Source organism: Macrobrachium rosenbergii, chromosome 37, assembly GCF_040412425.1.
Source record: "Macrobrachium rosenbergii isolate ZJJX-2024 chromosome 37, ASM4041242v1, whole genome shotgun sequence".
NCBI lineage: Eukaryota > Metazoa > Arthropoda > Malacostraca > Decapoda > Palaemonidae > Macrobrachium > Macrobrachium rosenbergii.
In genome coordinates, this window is record NC_089777.1 from 5,392,982 (window position 1) to 5,415,480 (window position 22,499).

Below are 22,499 nucleotides of genomic sequence, written 5' to 3' on the forward strand. Positions count from 1 at the left end.
TATCATTAGCAAAGATAGGTTACAAACAAGTTGACGTTAGAATTTCAGTTTAAGTAGCTTGTACTTATATAATTTGTTAGAAAATATTTTATGTATGGTGACATTTTTATCCTTTTTTTCAGGTCAGAATAACTTTACAATGTGGAATATGAAAGACTTGGTAGCTTACACTTTTGCAACATGTCTTTTGATGACTCCACTGGTTACTCCTGCCAGTGGTATGTTTCAAGACGTAACAAACAGTGTCTTCAGGTAATCATTTTTTTTCAATTTGCTTCAAAGTTATTCTGTCACATCCTCATTAATCTTATATATTTATCCATAGACATGAAAACCCCAGTCATGCCATACATATCCTAATCAAGATTCAGAAGACTTTGCAGCATGTGTTTATTCCTGTGTAGTGGTATAACATACAGACACCACCCTACTTACAAACAAGTTGCATTCTGGGCAGCCATTTGTTTGTTGAATTGTTTGTAAGTTGGTTATTGTACTGTACTCTTCATGCTTATTTGAGTACAGTATGATATAAAATCAATAGCGTACTGTATGTTTTTTCATCATAAAACACAGTACAGTATACATACAGTACTGTATGTACAGAATAGGTATACAAAACAAAATTTGAACTTACAGGTGGCGAAGGGGAGTACTCTGAACACAGTTTTAATTTGCGATCCCGTTTATTTGTATCTCTGAATGTAATTTGAATGCTCGTAAGCAGGTTGGTGTCTGTACGCTTTTCTCTTCCTTTCTGTGTGACTGTTGTTGAGTCAACATTGCTGATCTTCCAAGGAATGCAATTTATGTCAGGTTTTTTGCAGTGCCTTTATTATTTTCATTCATTATTTCATTTGTGACATTTCATGCATTTAGAGCTTTAGATTGTTTTTTTATTCATGAACATAATGTTTGCTCACCATTTGTAACTATATAGGTAATGGACACCAGCATGTGACACCTTCCCCTTGGGTTACTTTTGATTTTATTTTATCATGAGAACCCATCACTGTAAGCGTTTGTAAGTTTATATGATATAGTTTTTTTGTTGTTTTGGTTTTTCCTAAAGAGCGAAAGGAAAAGAGGAGCTTGATATATCCTTGAGAGAGTAAAGTGGAATCAGCATTACATGTCAGCGATTATTTTGTTTGCAACAAGACCTCTCCATTGTGGTTGGGTTTTGTCGAACGCAGATCTATGCTAAGTGGTTATTTTTTATAGCCATTAAACTACTGTAATCTAAAGATTCATTCAATATTTTTGGTAAAATCTAAAATATTCTTACGAAGTCCCTTGTCTGTTATAATGATTGGTTTTTAGCTAGGTATGATTGGAAGGTTAGTATCTCTTTTTTTAAAATACCTTTAGTTATGAGCCACCCCTCTTCCTCCCATGTGGCATAGGTAGGAATTTTGATTGAAAGTGGCTGCTTTCAGAAAGAAAAAGAGATGCTGTGAGAATTTAAAGATTTGGATTTTTTAAGGAATTTAAAGTAGGTTGTGAAAGAGTTTGTGTTAAGGAAATTAGGAAATTTTGGGAAGTGAAAACATGCAAATTTAATGTAGAATGTATGGTTAAATGAATATGAAAGTTTGTTTTACGAGAGGCTCATGAAGTTTAAGAAGTTGCTGAATAAGACATGGTCATTTATAACAGACAATTTCACATAATTCTGATCATATGACAGTGTTATTAAATAGTAAAAAAGGAAGATTTATTTCATAAAGGAGATTAGTACTAATTTTCATTTCAAGGTAGATTCATTTTATTTCAAATTCTCTGTCTTGTGTAAAGAAATTTATAAACAAATAGAAAATTTATCAGCCGTAATCATTACTGTACAGTATAGTCTTCTCATGTTAGGTATAGTGATATATATCTGTATGTGCATTTGTAGAATAATTTTATAAATCTGTAGATCAATGTTTAGGAGAGAAAATTGTACAGTATATGCAAATTCTTAAACTTATTTTGCTGAAGCACTTCTTCCCAACTCATTGGGTTTGGGTGTTTTTATAGTATTTTGTGTTATTGATATTTTTAGGAATAAACGAACACCTCGCAGTGTTTTTATTGAAACTTAGTTATTTCTGTGAGATTGTATTGTGTATTTTTTGTCCACTTATTTGTGATTATAATCTAGTGTTTTCAAACATCTAACTTACCTGGTAGTTATATATATAGCTTAAGTCCCTGATGTCACGGCAGAATTTCAAAACTTCGCGGCAATGTCGCCCGATGTTGATCAGGTGAACCACCTGTGCGCCCTCTACTGCGTACCTGGAACCATTCCAACTATTCCTCAGATCTTCCCTGCGCTGTGTCGGTAACATCGATGGAATTTCGCTGGTATTACGTGTTTTCACAACTTATTTTGGTGAAGTACACTTTGGCTTGGCTTTCGCTCGTTTGCTTTTAGAATTTCTTACAACATACCTGACTCTTCATCGAGTGTGAGAATGTGTGTGCGGGGATGCAAGCGGCTTGCTAAAGTCTCCTTGGGTCCCCTCTCAGTATATGTGAAGAACGGGAATGGTTTGCTTATAGTCGGTGTATGTGAGAAAGCAGAAGACCGGCTCAGAAGAACTAAAGTACTGTTTCTCTCACTCTTGATATAACCAGGAATAGTTAATTCTTTCCCCTTGCTAACTATCCTATTGATCCTTCTCCCGTAATAGTAGTCTCTGAACCCCTGCTGAAACAGGTAGGACCCCTTGCTTAAAGTTATGTTGGCCGCCATTCAGGCCCTGGCCCAACAGGTAAAATCCCTCTCAGAAGACAGGGATAATATGTGATCGAATATGTTGTTAGTGCAAGTGCAGTGGAGGGTGCGACCGCTCGGTCCTGTAGTGCTCTAGTCCTAGACCTCTTCAAGCTCACCAACCTGTGAGAAGAAGTGGAGCTGAGCGAAGGCGGGCTTTAGCTGCCGAGGAGCAGTGCGATCCTCAGTACCTGTTGGCGTTCCAGGGCAGCTCACCCTCGCCATAGGAAAGGCGAGGTAATGTTGTTCTCTTCGTCGTCGGATGACGCAGTCCCCATCGCAGAGGTAACTCTGGGCACGGGATGCACTGGCGTCAAGCGTCCAAAAACGGAATACAACAAAAAGCTCTCACAGCTCAGATGCAGCAACAACGTCAACCTGAGGAAGCTTTTGACTGATGTCGCACTGGCGGCCAGTTCTCAAGTAACCTCTAGGTTTGGAGAATCAGCGAACGTTACAAGTCTGGACGCCAGGAGGTAGCCAGGCGTCGAGAAACTGGACACCAGGCTATCAAGCGTCCAGAGGCTGGGCGCCAGGGCGTCGGGCGTCGAGAGAAGCTGGGCCTTGGGGCGTCCAAGTGTCAGCTGGACTCCAGGGCGTCATGCGTCATGAGGCTGGCGCCAAGATGTTAAGCTTTAAGAAAATGGACGCCAGCGTCAGAGACTGAACTCCTGGATGCCGAACGTTATATTAATATTTTGAAGGCGTCACTAATCTTCGGACAATCGGAAAAAGGAAGATAATGATATATCCAGCATTCTCCTGTGAATCCTATTGTAGGATTTTCCGATCAAGCGATATAAAAAACCATCAGCTTTCATCAGACTTTAAAAAAAGACTTATATGAAGCTATTTTCGGAAGTTTTTCCAGAATCCACGCCTTCAGAGATTTACTTTTGGGAAGGCGTCTAAGAGGCAGTATTGAGGAAGGTGGTTTTCCGCTCGTCCAAGAGAAGTGGCAAAGTTTTTGAATGAGTGGATACTTTCAAAGAAGGAACAATAAAAGACAGCCTTTGCTTTTCCTCAGCCAAACTGACTTCAGATTTAGCGTTGGTATCAAACTGGAGAATCGCTTTCGACCCTCCGGAATACCTGCCTCTTCAGGAGACTTCTCGAATCTTGTTGACTCTGCTAGATCGGTGGCCATGGGAAAACAGAAGTTTTGTTGAGTCAACATCAGAAGTTAGACCTCCCCCTCAAAAGGAATTCTTAGGACGCTGAGGGTCTGTAATTTTCTGGACTGGACCCCGGGAGCTTGAGAGGGAAGAAAGATGGGATTATTCAACCGCGACTGACACGAAGAACTCATATATCTGATGTAGTGTATGGATAAGGACTTCCGGAGGTGGTGCCAGCGAATCAGCTACGCTTTCTCCAGTGGAATCATGAAGAAAATGCCCATCTTTTGATCTTTCACAGCTAATGGGGTCACGTCAGAATCAAAATCAGAACAGTTATGCCCCTTTTCCTCACCTCTTCTCTCAAGATTTGGTAAGAGGTCTTTTCATCCTTGGCCCTGAAAACCACGTAAGATCTAATATCTAAAACAGCTAGAAAATCCTACCATGACTCATCGCTAAAGAGTAAGACTGAGGCTCCTGTGTTTCAGGTGTCTCCAGCTAACGCTAAATCCGACCCTCGATAGAGAGTTCCTCTGGGGCGGGTAGATGAACGACAACAGAAGAGCCTCTACACAGGGAAAAAGAGGGCGTGACTTCCTAATACTCTTGCAGACAGGTAGGAGCCAGGCTGTCCAGCTTCTAAGTGTGGGAAGAGGAGAAGTGAACCTATTGTCCATTCCAGTTACTCTAAGAGTGGTAATGATATAATATAATTTTAACTAGAAATAAATCCCTCTAACTCTTCATCAGCCGACCGCGGGAATTGAACTCCGGCCCAATGAATGACAGTCTGAAGCTCATCCGGTTCGGCCAACAAAGGTCTTCTAAGAGGGGTACAAGATCGTTTTCCTGAGGAGGCCCCCTCTAGTAACAAGACCAATAGTCCTTTCTGTCAAAATGCAACGACAAGAACCAGGCAGAGGCTCTACAGCAACAAGTGTCTATGATGTTGCAAGATGAACAGAGAGTTCAAGATCAGAATTCCCCAGGATTCTGCATTCGGGTATTCCTGATCCTTAAATGTGGGGTTGAGACCGGTGCTAGAGCGTGGCTGCAACCAAAGGTCGCTATGGACAACAAAATCGGTTCTAGCTGCAGTCAGACAGCATGACTGGATGGCCTCACTGGACCTCCAGGATGCGTATTTTCACATTCCCATGCACCCGAACTCCAAGAATTTTCTGAAGTTCGTCCACGGGAAAAGTTTTTTCCAGTTTCGGTCTCTCTGTTTCGGTCTAAGCAGACATGGCTGACGTCTGGCTCGGGAGTCGAGACCTCTCAAACAAGTTATCAATATTGAGGGACGTCATGATAAGACTTCATAGACTCCAGGTTGTATACGAGGAGCAACCGGGTACTTCCTTAACTAGCCCCAAGGGTGGCTCTCTATTAAGAGCAAAACGTAGACAGTTCTGTTCAGTCAGTATACCAGGCTGCAAGAGCGTGGTGGACGCTGTGCTGCCTTCCGTACATTCTCCTTTTCCTCCTTCGGATTGGTACTCGTCTGCTGAACCCTCTCCACGATCCATTACGGGCGGGTCCCGGTTTCTGACGGGTTCCGTTCTTGCGTATTGTCGTGCCGAAAATCGGTATTAGGAACATCGTCGAAAATCGTCAAAAATCATAAGAAAACCTTACTTTTAATGCTCTGGGTGCATTGAAAACGATGTAAACTGCATTATTATTGAGTTTTACATCAAAAAACCTTCAAATTATGATTATTCTGCCATTTTTGGGCCATATTTCTTCCGTCGGATCGTGCAATGGCGTCGTAACCAGACATGCATTAAGTAAGCCAGGAAATAATTTCTGATGAATATATTTGAAAAGCGTCGTGACATAGGAGCGTCGTAGCTTGGAACGATAAATGAAGCAGGACTGCCTGTATTGGCGTTGAGGAGGAAATAATTCCGTGGTTGATGCTTCCCCAGCCTACAACGGCAGGAAGCCCGCGCCATAACTTTTACTACAAAATATGCAGCAGACTTTGTCTTCTCTGGTGCAAGCATGACAACCAGGCAAAGAGAAGAAGGATAATAGACGTCCAACTAAAGCTTCTAGATGTCCAGAAGTTTAAAACGCTGAACGTAGTAAATGAAACTCTAGACGCTGGATGCTCTGGTATAAGCATCTAGGAATAAGCCTACATGGCCAGTGGCGTCAATGAACTGGACCCCAAGACGTCAATCGTCAAGGCATTGGACGTCAGGACATCAGGCTTCAAGATATTGGAAGCCAAGACGTGGAGGTAGCTCAGGACGCATGATGCACTGGCAACAAGCGTCTAGCACAGATTTTCACAAGGATGATTACCAATGTAGCAGATTTTTTCTTCACACAAGAGACATCGGAATCTCCTTGTACTTGGCGACTGGCTCCTCAGAGCTCCTTCCCACACACGCTGCCTGGAGGATCTTCACACCACGATTCATGTATCACGAAGAGAGTGGGTCTTCTGATAAACAGAGGAGGAAGCTCAGCTGATCTCATCCCAAGAGGTTCTGTACCTTAGGATAAAGATTCAGAGTCAGGATTTTCGGGCTTTCCTTCTGTTGCAAAGAACAGGACAAGCCTTAAGAAAGTTTTAGGACTTTCTAAAGAGACAGACATGCTCGGCGAGGGAATGGATGAGTCTGCTGAGGACCCTTTCCTTGCTAGAACAGTTTGTTTTCCTCTGGAAGATTGATTCTATGCCCGTTACAGTTTTCTTCTGAATCAGAACTGGGACAAGGAAATTGAACTGGAGACCAAGTGCTTCCCCATTTCGGAACCAATAAGGCTGAGTTTAGAGTGGTGGAGACCAGCCCCGTCAAGCTCAGGAGGACTTTTTCTCTACATCAGAGAATTGAACCTAAGTTGTTCTCCGGCGCTCGGGATGGGGAGCAACACTAGGAAAGGAAGAACAACTGCGATCTTCTAGCTCTCAGGAGTTCGAACACATAGTGGAGAACAGAGAGGTGCAGGTCAATGCCGACAACATGACAGTTTACTTTACATCAGCAAAAGGGGGCACTCACTCCCAGGTCTCTGCTCACGAGACAGCAAAGAGAGAACTTCTTACTCTGGGCAAAGGAGAAGAATGTCAGACTATTAACCACTTTATCCAAGGGAGAAAAAATATGAGGGCGGACATTCTGAGCAGGAAAAATCAAGTCCTCTCAACAGAATGGACTCTACTTCAGACATCTTCAGAAGCATGTGGGGACTTTGGGACGTCAGTGCACCGGATCTCTTCGCCACAAGCGCGAGCGAAGACTGAAACACTGCTCTCCTTATCAGATTCGAGACAATGACATACATGGGCGGGTTCTGATGGACACAGTCCAATTTGGACGTGTATGTCTTTCCTCTTTCAAGATAATACACAGGGTACTCAAAAAATTTGTGTTACACGAGAGGACTGGAATGACCCTTGTGGCCCCTTACTGACCGACAAGAGATTGGTTCACAGAGGTATTTAGAGGATGGTGCAAGGACAACCATGTGTCCTCTTCCAATGTCTCTGTAACCCAAATTTGTATATAGAGAACTCACCAACATGGAACCTAGACGTGGTCCTGAGGTTCCTCAGGAGGAGTAGGTTCGATCCCTTATAGAGGACATCTTTAAAGGACCTCACCATGAAAACTCTTTTCTTGGTCAGTTTGGGCGCAGCGAAAAGAGTTAGTGAGATACATGCTCTCAGCAAGAATATAGATTTTAGACAAGGCAAGGCAATCTGCTCACCGCAACTAGGCTTCCTTGCAAAAAATGAATACTCATCACAGCCCTGGCCCTTAACGTTCGAGATTCCGAATCTAACGGACATAACAGGGGAGGAGAGAGAGAGAGTCCTATTACCGGTAAGGGCTCTAAGGCTCTACCTGGATAGGACAAAGGACTTAAGAAGGAATTCAGAAGGGCTTTGATTGCTCCAGTCAAAAGCCGCTCTGTACAGATGTCGAAAGAAGATGCTCTGTTTTTATTTTATCAGACGGTTGATGAAGCACATATGGAATGTAGAGATAGACCACAAGATTCTGAAAGTAAAGACGCACGAGGTCAGGGCAATAGCAACCTCTGTAGCTCTTAAACAGAACAGGTCCCTGCAGAGTATCTTGGACACGACCTTCTGGAGAAGCAAGTTAGTATTTGCCTCTCATTATCTAAAACAAGCCCAACATTATCTGACTGCTATACGCTGGAGTCCGTTTATAGCATCTAATTCAGTAATGGAGAAGGGAATACCCTACAATCCCATAAGCCAATACCCTTTTTCTTACCTTGAATTGAAATTTTTGTAGTTGTTTGCGAAGACTGGGCACTTGATCTTCATAATCATAGGATTGAAAAGTTCCTTGGTAGCGCGAACAAGGGTATTGAGAGGAGGAATCTGAAGTCACGTAGAGGTTATACACGGTTGACAGCCCCTAGAGATTTTCAGCCCCTGGGTGGATGGCTGGATATCTTGGAATGCAGATATAATGAGGAGTTCATTGAAGTCAGCCTTCCTTAATCCAATCCCATAAACAATACCCTTTGTTCTTGCCTTGGAATGGTTGAAATTTGATGGTTGTTTGTGAAAGATTGAGCATGATCTTCCACAATCGTGATTTTAGTCAGATGATCATTTGTTTCCTTGGTGGCGCCCGGAACAAGGAGTAATTATAAGGTTGTCTGTCACATAGAGTTGGTACGGTTGGCAGCTCTAAGTCTTCAGCCCCTGAGTGGATCAGCTGGACCTCTTAAGAAAGCGAACATAATGAGGAGTTCATTGAAGTCAGCTTCCTTAATCCGAGGTAAGGACAGTTGGTTGTGTATAGCTTAAATTCCAGCGATGTTGGCTGTCTCTGACCACTCCACCAGGTGTCAATCAGCTATATATATAACTACCAGTAAGTTAGATGTTTGAAAATGATATTTTCATAATAAAATAAATTTTGAACATACTTACCTGGTAGTTATATAGTAAGTCCCACCCTCCTCCTCTAGAGACTAGGGCATGGAAGATCTGAGGAATAGTTGGAATGGTTCCAGGTACCTGGGTAAGAGGCGCACAGGTGGTTCACCTGACTACCCGATCGGCCGATTGCGAGTTTTGAAATTCTGCCGTGGCGTCCGGGGACTTAGAAAGCTATATATATAGCTACCAGGTAGAAAGTATGTTCAAGAAATTTATTTTATTAAAATATCATTTTATATAAGTAACTTACCAAGTAATTACATAGCTATACTTTCCACTCATGAGGAAGCTTAAATTTTAAATTTGCGTTGGCACTCCGATTGTTTAGTGTAGGTGACCAGTCCCGCCCACTAATGGGAATACTAGGAACGACTTAGCAGACAACCTCATTCTCTTTCTGCCAAGGTTGGTGTAAACATGAGGTGTTTGCAGCAGCTTTGTTTATTATTCGCCGGTTATAACGATTTCTGTGAAATATAATCGCTGATTGCGAGTAGCCTTCATGCCTTCAGCTTTCAGGATCAGTATTTTATTGTTTTGTTGTTAAGATCCGATTCTAATTTATCATATTTTGCTACTGCGATTTTGCAATCAGTTGATTAACTCTCCTTTACCAAGTAGCGTATTATAACATAAATGTCGTGTTTGCTACCAAACCGATGTTTTCAGTGGTGAATACATATTGGCAAGTCTCAAATAATGTTTGATAAGATTTGAGATATGTTTTGTGTGATGGTACTTTGAGTACTTCAAAATAATTGTCGATAGAGAATTGATTAGAACATCTTATTACACTTTCCTTAGCAGAGAACTGAAAAAGTGGAAGGGCAGAAAGCAGTAAGGAGAGAAATTACTTATTTTGGTGGCAATGGGCTTTTGGATAAATAGACTTTCTTGACAGCCGAGAATCAGCGCCAAGCTCCCAGGAGCCCTTACTAGTTACCTGAGCTACTAGCTCGCCTGGCGCCACCTATGACCTGGGAGTTTGGCGCTAACTCCTGAGCACCCGGTGCTGATTCCTGAATGCTCAGCACCTATTCCAAAGAGACATTATCTATCTAATACTTGGCTTGCGACATTGAACACCTTTCACCCGCTCATGGACAGTATTTCCTGCATCTTCCTGAGCTCCTGGCACCAGCCTTCCAGTGCCCAGAGCCAGTCCCTGAGCACCTGGCGCCAACTCTTGAGCACTCAACACTAATTCCCGAGTGCTTGCCAACTACCATTTTTTAGAATGCACTGTGGTTCTTTCTTGAGCACCAGTTCCCGATTGAGCACCTGGCTCTGGTTTTTCAATTGACTTGTACCAGTCCTTGATAACCTGGCACCAATTCTTCAGTATCAGTCTCCCGCATCTGAGTGCCATATGGAGAGCATTCGTCTGCATTTAGAGAGGCCCCCCTTTCAGTACCGGGCGCCACCTCCGTGACAGTTAGTGTCTAGGAGTCGTCCTTTGCAGACGAGGATGTTTATGTCCAGTGTTTTTTGAGCTGCGAACCAGGAGCACTAAAGCTCCCTCAGGTTTGTCTCTAGTCCTGCAGCATGGGAGCACTCAAAAAGGGTGTGAAGATCACACAGGGAACTCCTCCATACCTCTTTTGTCAAGAGACATTACCTCGGTTTGTCTCTGAGTCCTGTCCAGTGTAGGTAAGAACGAATGAGATGGTTTTTACAGATTTCCGCTATTTACTTTGAAATCTCAAAAAGAGAAAACTCGGGTGCTCTTTCACTACTGAGGGAGTCACACAAGCAGGTTTTTCAGCTTAAAGTAAAACTCTTGAACAAGGTGGTTAAGCAGTAACTGGTCAGAAGTGGAAGTCCTGCCTGTCTGAATGTCAAACACAGGATGCTGTCTAGCTCTCTGCCTGATTGGAAGCTCTTCTTTCTCATGGGATCTTTTGTGTTTGATATTTTTTTAACATACTCTGGCCCTAATCCTGCTCAGTCGACTTTTACACAAAGGAGGAGGAATAAACAAAATACAGGAGTTTGCTATAAAAATATATTTATTAATTTTAAACTTAATAAAAATCTTAAGAAAAAAACAAAGGTCATAACAAAATGAGCCAGGTCCGCCACGAAACACAAAAATAAATAAAGCAATATTACTACATTCAAAAAAGGAAGTACCAGCAGCAGTCAATACAAAAAAGCCATCCCCAACGAAGTCCACCAACTAACGACAACAGGCCGTATTGTCACGACGTCCCTGCTGCCGTCTCGCAAAAATACAAAGGACACGGGCCACTGCACCCGTGCCAAAATTCCGACAGGGTCTCCACCTGCGGCCAACAAACGACCATCTCCGCTGGTGCGCTGCTCCAGCCTGGACACAAACACCGGCTGCCCAAGAAAACGTCCTCAAAGTCGAACTGCTGCTGGTACTCAATCATCCCTGAGAGTCCTCTTCCCGAACCTGACTTTTGCAGGAACTGATACCTGCTGCTTCTAACTGACTCGCTGCTGCCCTGGACCATCGGTTGTTCTGCCCTCCAGAACCTGGACGTTGGAACCTGACTAAAGTTTGGCGCCACGCCAACATAGACGTAAACACTCCTGTGAAAATAAGAGGAGGGGAGGATTAGCCAAATAAACAAACTCGACAGCCCATAAAACAACCAAAGATCCTAATACCTTCTCTCCCGACAGAAGAAAAAATTACAAAATTTTTTTTCAAAATAACCAACCTCCCCTCCAATGTGGTGAAAATTTTAAACCAGAGCAGAGCCAATCCTCACACGGTCGCCAATATTACGATCTCGCTGAGATCAACAGGTTCTTCAAAATAAACAAGTAATTGGGCTGTAAATGACACGAGAGGTGACAGCAGAGCAGTGGAGAGTTTTTGAGGACGAGATGGTTGCCGTGTCGTCGGCTCTGTCATGGTCGTCGGAGATGGAGGAAAAATAACGTTTCTTGGAGGACGAGATGGTTTGCCGTGTCGGCTCTGTCACGATCGCCGGTACTGGAGGAGGACGTCAGCAAGTTTTTGAGGACGCAGATGGTTGCCATGTCGGCTCTGTCATGGTCGTCGTGATTAGAGGAGCGTTAGCACGTTTCTTGGAGGGCGAGATCCCGTGCCGGCTCTGTCATGGTCGTCGTGATTAGAGGAGGACGTCAGTACGTTTCTTGGAGGACGAGATGGTTGCGTGTCGGTCCTGTCACGTCGCCAATGTTACGAACCAGGTTTTCGGCCCTTAAGAAAAAACACAGGATCTAGATGGAAATAATATTGGGCTGCTCTGGCTAATCGACAGCTCGCACACACAAAGGAGGAGGAATAAACAAAAAATACAGGAGTTTGCTATAAAAATATATTTATTAATTTTAAACTTAATAAAAATCTTAAGAAAAAAACAAAGGTCATAACAAAATGAGCCAGGTCCGGGCCACGAAACACAAAAATAAATAAAGCAATATTACTTTACATCCAAAAAAAAGGAAGTACCAGCAGCAGTCGATACAAAAAAAAGCCATCCCCAACGAAGTCCACCAACGGGCGACAACAGGCCGTATTGTCACGACGTCCTGCTGCCGTCTCGACAAATACAAAGGACACGGGGCCACTGCACCCGTGCCAAAACCTCCGACAGGGTCTCCACCTGCGGCCAACAAACGACCATCTTCGTTGGTGCGCTGCTCCAGCCTGACACAAAGGTCGGCTGCCCAAGAAAACGCCCTCAAAGTCGAACTGCTGCTGGTACCCAAAAGTTCTCATCCCTGAGAGAACAACCCGTTCGCTACTGCTGCCCGAACCTGACTCGCAGGTACTGATACCTGCTGCTGCTACCCCAACTGACTCGCTGCTGCCCTGGACCATCGGTCGTTCTGCCCTCCAGAACCTGGCTCGTTGCTGCTACGAACCTGACTAAAGGTTGGCGCCACGCCAACACAGACGTAAACACTCCTGTGAAAATAAGAGGAGGGGGGGAGGATTAGCCAAATAAACAAACTACCGTACCGCCCATAAAACAACCAAAGATCCTAATACATACAAACCCATGATTTTGATAACCTTGCGTTAAGGCCGTCTTTCCCCGGCGTGTGTTTCTTGGGGTCAGTGGCCAGGGGCGTAAATTTTCGCTCCCCTATCATTTGGGCCTCGCGCCCTCTGCTCCTTGTACAGGAGCGTGACTGCAAATTTCTGTCTTGTGCGAGTGTTGCTCTTTGCTGCCTGCGCCGTGGGCGGCTTTGCCGGGAGGAACTTTTATCAGGAGGCGGTTGCCGGGATTCGTCAGAAGATTATTCACCTCCGACAGTGCCCTTGGTGACTGCCCTTCGTTCCTTCTGGTAGTTTTCCTTCTGGCTATCTCTCCTTCATCCTTTGCACTCGCTTGTTGAGGGAAGATCAGTGGGGGAAGAGGGGGGGGCAGTCGGACAACCTCTTCTCAGGGACCTCCTCTCGCTTCGCAGGGCAATCCCCCTCGGAGCGAGAGGAGTCTCCCTTTAGTAATCTTTGTTTGCTTTTTCTCCAGGTTGTCAGTGAGCATCGTAAGGTGCAACCAAAGTTTCCCTGAGGCAGGAAGGCTGCCCTCATACAGAGGATACTTCGATAATGACCACAGTGACGGTAATGGTTAAGATCCCCACATCGGTGTCAACACTGTGCCCTGACAAGGGGGACCAATTGCTGTTCATTCTCTGGTACTCCTTTATGCTGTGCCACTGCCTCCTTTTGTACCTGTGGTCTCGTCTGCTGGGCCGCTCCTGCTGTGCCTCCTGCCCCAGCTGCCTGGTTGCCCTTGTCACCACTGCTGATGTTCCTGGAGTTCCTGCCAGCTGGGCCGCTCCTACTGTGCCTCCTGCCTCAGCTGCCCTGGTCACTCCTGTTGCTTCTCCTGGTGTTCCAGTTGCCTGGGCTGCTCCCTTTGCGCTTCCTGATTTAGCTGCCCCGGCAGTTCCTAACTTCCTATGTGTCCTGACCACCATCCTGTAGAAGATGTCCCGTTGCTAAGTAACCAGTTGGTTCTTAGCCACGTAAAATAAGTCTAATCCTTCGGGCCAGCCCTAGGAGAGCTGTTAATCAGCTCAGTGGTCTGGTAAAACTAAGGTACTTAACTTTTGTAGAAGATGTTGGCGAAGAGATCGAGAAAGAAGTCCTGTGAGATGTGTCGTCTTCTTCAACTTAATCTTCAGCTTTGTCTTCTGCTGCCTGCTCCCCTTCTTCTTCTGAGGCTCGTCAGCCGAAGAAGAGGAAGGTTTCCTCTCCCTCCCCTAAGAAGTCCCGCCATGGGGCTTCTAAGGGGCTGCCTCCCTTCAGGGAAGCAGTGGGATCTCTCGTCAGCTCTTCCCAGCCTTTGGGCTCAGGAACCGAATCGCTTACCCCAGGGTCTTGCGTTTCAGGAGTCGCAGCGCGCAGACTTCAGTTTGCGCTCCCATCACCGTTCTAGGAGTTCTGCTTCTAGACTTGTGCTGCCAGGTGCTCAACTTTGTTGAGTCACACCGGGTGCTCTAGAATCTTCGGAGTCTCTTGCATTCCGAACCGATGTCAAAGAGACCTCTTACCGTCCCGGTTCAGGCACCTGGTGAGAGAAAGAACCAAGACATGCAAGTGTCTCGGTTCTTCCTGCCAGTACTGTTTTGAGTACTCAGTCAGTTCTGAAACAGTGCTCGGTCAGGCTCCCAGCCTAGTGTCTTAGTCCCAAGGGTTCGAGCGCCTGAAGAGGCAAAGAGGAGGTTCCCTTCAGGACTTCTGTGGGACTACCTCTCTTTGGAGAGGCAGTGTGTTCTCTCATTTGGTTCTTCCCTCTCTTGGATTCGGGAACCGTTTCGCGTTCCCCATTGAGGTCACATGTCTTGGGGGCCTCGAGTGCCTGACCTTTCGAGGCCGCTTCCTTGATTCCAGTTCTTAGAAGTCTGCATCTAAGGCTGATTATGTGCCTGTCCCTCCTCCGTTTTCTTCGGAAGCCGAGAAGAGCTTACTCCCGATGATTTTTATTACGAGATTCAGGAGCCTCGCAGAGCACTTGAGCTCCTTGGAATCTCGAGCACTCAGCGAATGCTCGATCTCCTTGCAATCATGAGCGCTCGACTAGTGAGTCGTCTGGTGTCCGGGATTCTACAGAATCTTGGGCACTCCCCAAACCAGTGCCAGGGAGGTCGCTTTCCTGTCTGGTTTAGGCATAGGATGGGAGAAGGTGTTGAAATATACGGATGTTTCGACACCTCCTGCCTGCTTCGTTTTGAGTGCTTGGTCAGTTCTGAAGCTCGTATCCCAGACCCTTGGGTTCGAGCACTCGGGTTAGCGGACAAGAATCCCCTTTAAACCTCCTTCTCGAGGGGCTTCGACCTTGGAGGAGATTAAAGCATGTCTTGGGGACAGTGCTAGTTCATGACAAAGCTTTCCCGACTCAGCGCAGCTCATCCCTGCATGCTCACCCAGCCACCAATCGCATTTGCGTGTTTGGTTCGGATCAGCTTGGCCCACTTGCCCAGCCCCTGATCGCATTTCAACATTGGCTTGGCTTGTTCACCCGTCCCCCGATCGTGTTTACATGATCAGCTCCACTCACTCGGCCCCGTGCGGTTGAGCTTGTGCGTCCATCCCCCAATCTTGTTTACATGATCGGTTCGGCGAACCAAATGCTGTCGAGGTTCTCCTTCCTTCAGGAGACTCAGCTCAAGTGAAGTTTTGCTCTCTTCAGGTTAGCGCTTCGCCGTGGCGTTAGTATTCTCCTTCCTCTGTGCCGCTGTCATCACCTCTGGTTGATGATTGCCTACGGTTGGCCTCTCTTGCTGGTTCTTCTAGCAAGACAGGTAAGAGTGCTTTTCTCCTCTCCCCTTCCCTCAAACCCTTTCGGTTGCTGCCGGGGGATGTGAGTCAGATAGAGAGGACTCCGACAATTTATTTTTTTTTTACTTTTTTCAGAGTTCTGCTACAAGGACCTATATCTCCGGCTCGGTTCTCGGATCAGCTTGCCATACATCCGAGTAGTCGAGGATGGTTTTCTGAGATCTGGCAAGGTTATCCCTCCAAGGAGAAGAGATCGGGAGTGTTGCACCCCAGGAGGACTCGAGGGTCTTCTTCTTCGGGATGCAGACACCCTCAATTTTCTTTTTCTAGGGCTCTTCACGCTGATTCATCAGCACAGTGATCTCAGGGAGAGGACCACGGCATCCCATGAATACTCTTCACTGCTCCGTGCAGGGGTTTTGTTGGGGCTGCCACAGTCTTTGCAAGCTATAAAGGCTCTCTCGACCAGATGAATGCCTTTTCCCTGGACAAGGAGTTCATTTTAGTCTAGTCACCCAATCAAGCTCTTTCCCCTTCCTCTTCCTTGAACAGAAGCGATTCATCTTGCCTCAGAGGGGTCTTATGCTGACCAGCGGATTGTCCTGGCTCTGGCTCACCTGGACTCCAATCTCTCACTGTTTATCTTTGCCATGAAGGGTGTTCCCTCTCGCAACAAGAGACGGCAAACCTGAAGGACACTGCTGTGGTGTCCCTCCAGGTAGTCTCCTGATGAATCTGTGATCCTTCACTTTTTCAAGGCTTTGCCTCTTCAGATGCAATTATTCCTGAAGAGGTCTCTGCCTTCTAGAGACTGTTCCAGTCAGGGGGTGGGTTCGCCTACCCAGCAACAGGCAGCAACTTGGGGGTAATTCTGGTGCTAAGAAGAGGGACACTGTCCTGATTCCGATCTCCAGTCTAGTAAGTCCTGAGTTGTCACATTCCGTTAGGAACGGACCTTTACTAAGTTCTGCCTCCCTCTTTTGCAGAGAGTAGGTAGATACCGCAGTAATCAAGGAACGTGCCAGAGCAACTGCCTTGCCCGTTGGACAATGGCAGGCTAGCCCTTCCTCAGCCTTTAAAAAGTCTCAGGCTCCAAGAGTGCTCGCAGAACACCCAGCCTTCCTCATTCTCTTCTTAGAAAGTGTGCATACATGTGTCTCCTTCAACCCTCTGTCCATCAGGAAGAGGGCAGGGGGAGAGAGGAAGAGAGAATGCTGGGAACGGCATTCTTTTCCTGCTGGTGCCTTGATGAAGGAATGGCTGTCAAGTCATTGGACTATATGACAGCAACATAGCTGAGACCTGGCAGTGGCTATCCTTCAGGAGAAGTATCTGTTTTCCTCTGGGTCTCAGCCACCTTTCAACGAGCTTCTGTTCCAGCTCCTCTCCCAGGTTCCCAACTTCGAGAGCAGCCAGCCTGGCTAGAGCGATTCATCTTCATTTTCCTGTCGTCACTGTGGAAGCTGTCCCATCAGGGACAGCTTCGCTTTCGATTCTCTTAATGGAGAATGAAGGAGATCTGCTTCCAGTTCTTAATCCTTTCCTCTCTCAAAGGATAAGGGAGGATTTAGGCTGATGCTTGATCAACAGGAACCTCTGAATATGTCTGCATATTCTCCTCATGACATACTTCTGTTCTCAGATGCACCGACTGGAGAATAGGTGCACCCCTGTAAGACTGTTGTCTTCAAGGTGTGCGACCAAGACGTTAGGTACCTTCTCATCAACATCCTGGAACTCAAGGCAGTTCCCTGGCCCTCTAAGACTTTCAGGATCAGTTTTTTGAGATACTCTGGGGTGTTGTTGGGCATTAATACCACAGTAGTGGCATATGTCAACAAACAAGAGGGTCTCGTTTCCCTCCTGTTGCTTCGGTTGACTTTGCAGGTACTAGAGTGAACTGTGGTGCACTCTGTAGAGCCGTCAGCCAGATACATTCCAGGCAGTGGGATGTATTGGCAGGCAAGCTTAGCCTCTGGCATCAAGTGATGGGGACAGAGAGCTCCCTTCACTCAATTCTTCACAGAGAGGTTGCTTGACTTCAGGGCTTCCTATCATCTTTCTGTTCGCCTCCCTGCTCAACAGAAGTCTGCAGGTCTTCTGCTTCCTTGTACCAGACCCACGGACCACTAAGGTGATGCATGCTGACACAGTGGGACAACCTCAACATCTTCATTTTCCCTTCGTATTTGTCTGATTCGCAAGGTGTTCAGCAAAGTGTCGTTCACCCTGAATTTAGATGAATGTTGGAAGACTTCGCCTTTTGCCCGACTTGCTAGCTCTGCTTCCGAGGCACTGAGAAGAGTGCCTCCCTGACCCAACCGCTTGTGCCTTCACGACTAGAGACTATCCGGCTTCCCTTGCAAGCATAGGCTACTTGCTGAACGGCAACAGAGATAGCTGGATATGTCTATCAATCCTCTGCAGCAGTACCCAGGGATTGGAGCTGTCTTTGCTGGTTGGTGTCGTTGATGGGACTTTTTTCCTCTGGTCAGATCCGCTCTTCAGCAGGTCGTGGGCTTCCTCGTCTTCTTCGCCGAGAGTTGCTTCTCTCCGGTTCAGTTGTGAATACAGCACTTAGGTCCACAATTGGCCTAGTCTTTCACCTGAAAGTAGCCTTTTTCCCCTCGGTTGAGATTTAGCTACTTATGAGAAGCTTCGATCGGTCTTGCTCTCCCAGGGACCTCAGGTCCTTGGTTGGCATGTGACTCAATTAGGGTTCCTGTCTTGTGTTCTGCACGCACCCCTGCCAGAGTCGTCAGACAGAGTTCCGACTCTCAAGACCATCTCATCTCGCTCCGGCATTGGAGAAGAGGAAAGACGATCTTCATGGACCTTCCTTGCTGTGAGCATTCAAGGGATAGGGATCAGTAGATCAAATTTTTTGGAAGCCGGGGGTTACAATTCACCTGGAGCACCGACCACTCTCAGAGAATGGGTAGATGTTTATTTTCAGTGTAGGTGACAAAGTTGTTTGGTTGTTTTTATTTTTTGGTATTTTACCCAGGGCAAGGGCACTTAACGAGGCTTTGCCAGCCAACAGAATACTCCTTCGCTGCAAAGCTCCCACTTAAGTAGAGGCAATCTTCGGCTATACTGCCACACCACTACAAGTTAAGATGGCCACCAACCAGAGGCAGTATTCTCCTGCAGTGGCTCTCTTAGCTGATAAGGAAACCACAAGCATTGTTTTACAAAGCTAGCATCTTTGTCTATTTCAAATTCATTATATAACTTAATGTTTTGGAATGGATTATGTCCATGTATCCCACCTCCTGTTGGTGTGTGATTCAGTTATGTAATTACTTGGTAAGTTACTTATATGAAAATTATATTTTCATAATAAAATTAAGTTTCATATGTACTTAATAAGTAATTACAGAATCAGAGCCCACCCTCCTCTCCTCTGATGGACATAAGGGCAGAAACAGAATGAGGTTGTCTGCTAAGTCACTCCTAGTATTCCTGTTAGTGGACAGGACTAGTCACTTACACTAAACAATCGAAGTGCTACTGCAATTTCAAATTAAAGCTGCCACAAGAGTGGAAAGTGTAGCTATGTAATTACTTGGTAAGTACATGTGAAACTTAATTTTATTATGAAAATATAATTTTTTGTTGAAACTTAGTTACTTCTATGAGAGGATAATGTGTATCTTGGTCTACTTATGTCATTATAATCTAGTGTGTTTATTGAAACTTAGTTACTTCTATGAGAAGATATTGTTTATTTTTGTTACTTATTTGTGATTATAATCTGGTGTTGTTATTGAAACTTAGTTATTTCTGCAAAAAGATATTGTGTATTTTTGTCCACTTATTTGTGATTATAATCTGGTGTTGTTATTGAAACTTGGTTCCTTCTGTGAAAAGATAATGTGTATTTTTACCCAATTATTTGTGATTACAACAGGTTTTCTTTTCATTCAGGTCTTCTCCAGAAAGTAATCCAGTACAGTTGAACTATGGTGTTGCAGTCACTGACGTAGACAATGATGGACAGCTGGAAGTGGTTGTAGCTGGGTGAGTTCTGTTTCTGGTTGACTGATAACATTATGGTTTGATATTAAAAAAAGCATGCATGTGTGGTAACTTTGCTTTCCAGGTCCATCTTGCACTTTCACACGTGAAAGAAAGTTGCTAGTAAATAAACCTAAACAGCTTTTCTGCATCATTTTGAATTGTTAAAAAATCAAATAAAAAAGAGTCTTTAGTCGCATTATCATATATGAATGTACTGTCCTAACAAGCGGGAACAAAACTGTTAAATTAACTAAAACTAGAACTTAACATAAAAAAAAATGAAACAAGTGAGTTAAAGCAGAACTTACATCAACAAAATATAAAACAAGTTTGTTCATATGTGGTGAACCTTTGCTTTAAGACAAACCCTTAGAATAAACTTGATGCCTAGCATTGAAATATGTGCCAAGCAGAGTAAAGGCTAGTGATAATTTCCTTTTATGTCTGTCAAGAGTTAGTTTCATAATGCTAGTGAATTGAGTGTAGAATACATATGAGTAAATGCTGTGCTAGTTTTGATAAAACTATAAAGAGAATGGTAGGCAATGAAGAATAAAGGCAGTGAATTGGCTTTAATAAGAATTGGAGCTAGTATTATCTTTAAGAGTAAAATGTGCATAAGAATATGCTACTGCCCACAGAGAATTGTCTGTTACACAAGTTTTTAAAAGTCAAAACAAGATTTTTTGAAGGAACTAACTGTATGTAGAGTCATTACAGCAGTAAATCTTGAAATAGTGGATGTTATGCTTACCTGTGTGGTGAACCTTCTTGTGTTTTATGAAATTTCTGTATGAGTTATTAATTAGTTCAGGGAGACTGCTGAATCACATTGCTAGAATTTCATAGGGCTTGCTTGAAGGATTTCTCCTTAAATGAGAGAATGGAACAAGCTCAAGAAGTAGACAGTGAGTGAAAAGAGTCCAAAATGAACAGATGGAAAGTAGAAAATAGAAAGTGAAGTATCTGGGGCCAGAGGGGGCACTGCTTAGAACCCTGCTAAGAGAAAGAAGAGAGAAATATTGCAAATGAAATAAGTTTCATGGATGTTTACAAAGTTTTCCAGTATTATTGTAGGAAAAACCAAAGATATCAGTGATCATTTGGACTAATTTGTTTGCTCTGATTGAGTAAAGAATACCTCTTTAATGACTTTTGTAGTGATAACAGTGATTTTGGAGTCTTGATTTTGTTCAAGATGTACCTTTGTATTGTATTGTTTAGACACGAAATCGTTGATGTTAATAGAATCACTTTCAAAAACTGGCGAGTTTTCTCTCTCTCTCTTCTCTCTCTCTCTCTCTCTCTCTCTCTCTCTCTCTCTCTCTCTCTGTGTTTGTGTAGGAAGAGTAATGAGTATTGACAGTGCTAAATTCCTGCACTTGGATTAGCAGCTTCCATCTGCCCCTGTGGTGCTCTTGTGCTTCGTCAAGTCCCTTCTCTTTCAAGTCCTCCCTCACGGTCTCTCCATCTCTTGCACCCAGCTTTCAAAGTCTAATAATTCAGTTCAGTCTCCATTGGCATTTCCAAATAGATTACCACTCCTTGTACACTTCAGTATCAGAATGAGTTTACGATTCAGTAAACCTTCTTTTATACCAATGTCGTGGTAATGTCATAGTGGGATATTTGTTACTGAAGTGGAGGAGATTTTTTTCAAAAGATAACGACATAGGCATCTTGATCAGGGTAGCTATCAAATTAATTTTGTGGAGTTGTAAACTGATATTTATTTTTATTAGCCAGATGTTGTCATAGAGTAAATCTTAGATAGAATTTTAGTCATGCACTTGTATTTTTTGAGTTACGAAAATAAAGAAAATAGTTCTATGCGCTTGTCACCAGAAAATCAATAAACTTGTTTTACATGTTACAATTTGCATTTTTATTCTACATTTTGCAGTTCATAACTTTTGCAGTTTTCATCCTTTTGTCAGTTAATATTCATAAATTGGATAGTCAAGAAAGAATTGAAGTACCTAATTTATAGTTGTACTTTTCAAAGTGAAGGTTTGGGAGAAGTATAAAACTTTTTGAATACTTTCATCATCTAATTTTGTCTGAGTTGGTTTGGACCTCTTTACCTAGCAGTACAAGTCCAAACACTTTTGACTTATGGATAAGTGTAGATTAGAACAAATGAACTCAAATGTGAATGCAGCTGTTTAAAGATTACTGTATTGCATTACCATTCCTTCTTTCTTTTGACAGGTATAATGGCCCAAATCTTGTGCTGAAGTACAACCAAGAGACAGACCAACTTGTGAACATTGCCATAGATGATGCAAGCTCTCCATTTTACGCTCTAAGAGATGTAGGTGGTCAGGCAATTGGAGTGTCGGCCTGCGATGTGGATGGAGATGGGATGGAAGAGATATACTTCTTGAATACCAACAATGCATACTCTGGAATGGCTTCATATTCCGATAAACTCTTCAAGTTCAGAAATGGTAAATAGGCTGCTTTCAGTCATTATTATGGGATGTGTATTGGAGTGAGACTTGTCACATAGCCCCATATTTGTGTCTTTGTAATACGGGTAACTTTATAGCAGTATAAATATATGCTTTACCGTTATCTGCCCCTCCTCTGTATGGGAGTGCTTCCTTCTGTGTCTTGTGTGACACCATTACCTTCTGCCTTTTACTTGTCATCCAGTACCTTTTGTCATCCGAGGTTCTACCCCCACACACTGGATGTGAACTTCTTGACTAATTTGTCAAATAGTTGTGGTGGCAGGTCATCTGACTAAACTTTCATAAATGAGACCAAATCATCAATATCTCAAATAGATTTGTCAGGACAACAGCAGTTATCAACCAGATAAGGTACATTAATGCTGCTTAATTTATTTTTAGAATGCCCTTAGTGCTGTCTATTACCAGGTAGATATACCACTCAGGTAGTTAGAAG

General features: G+C 44.1%; 1 protein-coding gene across 1 annotated transcript in view; it reads left to right on the forward strand.

The window, feature by feature from the left end:
• LOC136825266 (cartilage acidic protein 1-like) overlaps positions 1–22,499 on the forward strand; it is a 78,827-nt gene that overhangs the window by 4,006 nt on the left and 52,322 nt on the right. The window contains exons 2-4 of the mRNA XM_067081323.1: positions 123–252; positions 19,494–19,586; positions 21,798–22,036. Coding sequence (XP_066937424.1) covers positions 140–252; positions 19,494–19,586; positions 21,798–22,036 — 445 coding nt within the window. The 5' untranslated portion in view covers positions 123–139. The remainder of the gene's footprint in view (positions 1–122; positions 253–19,493; positions 19,587–21,797; positions 22,037–22,499) is intronic.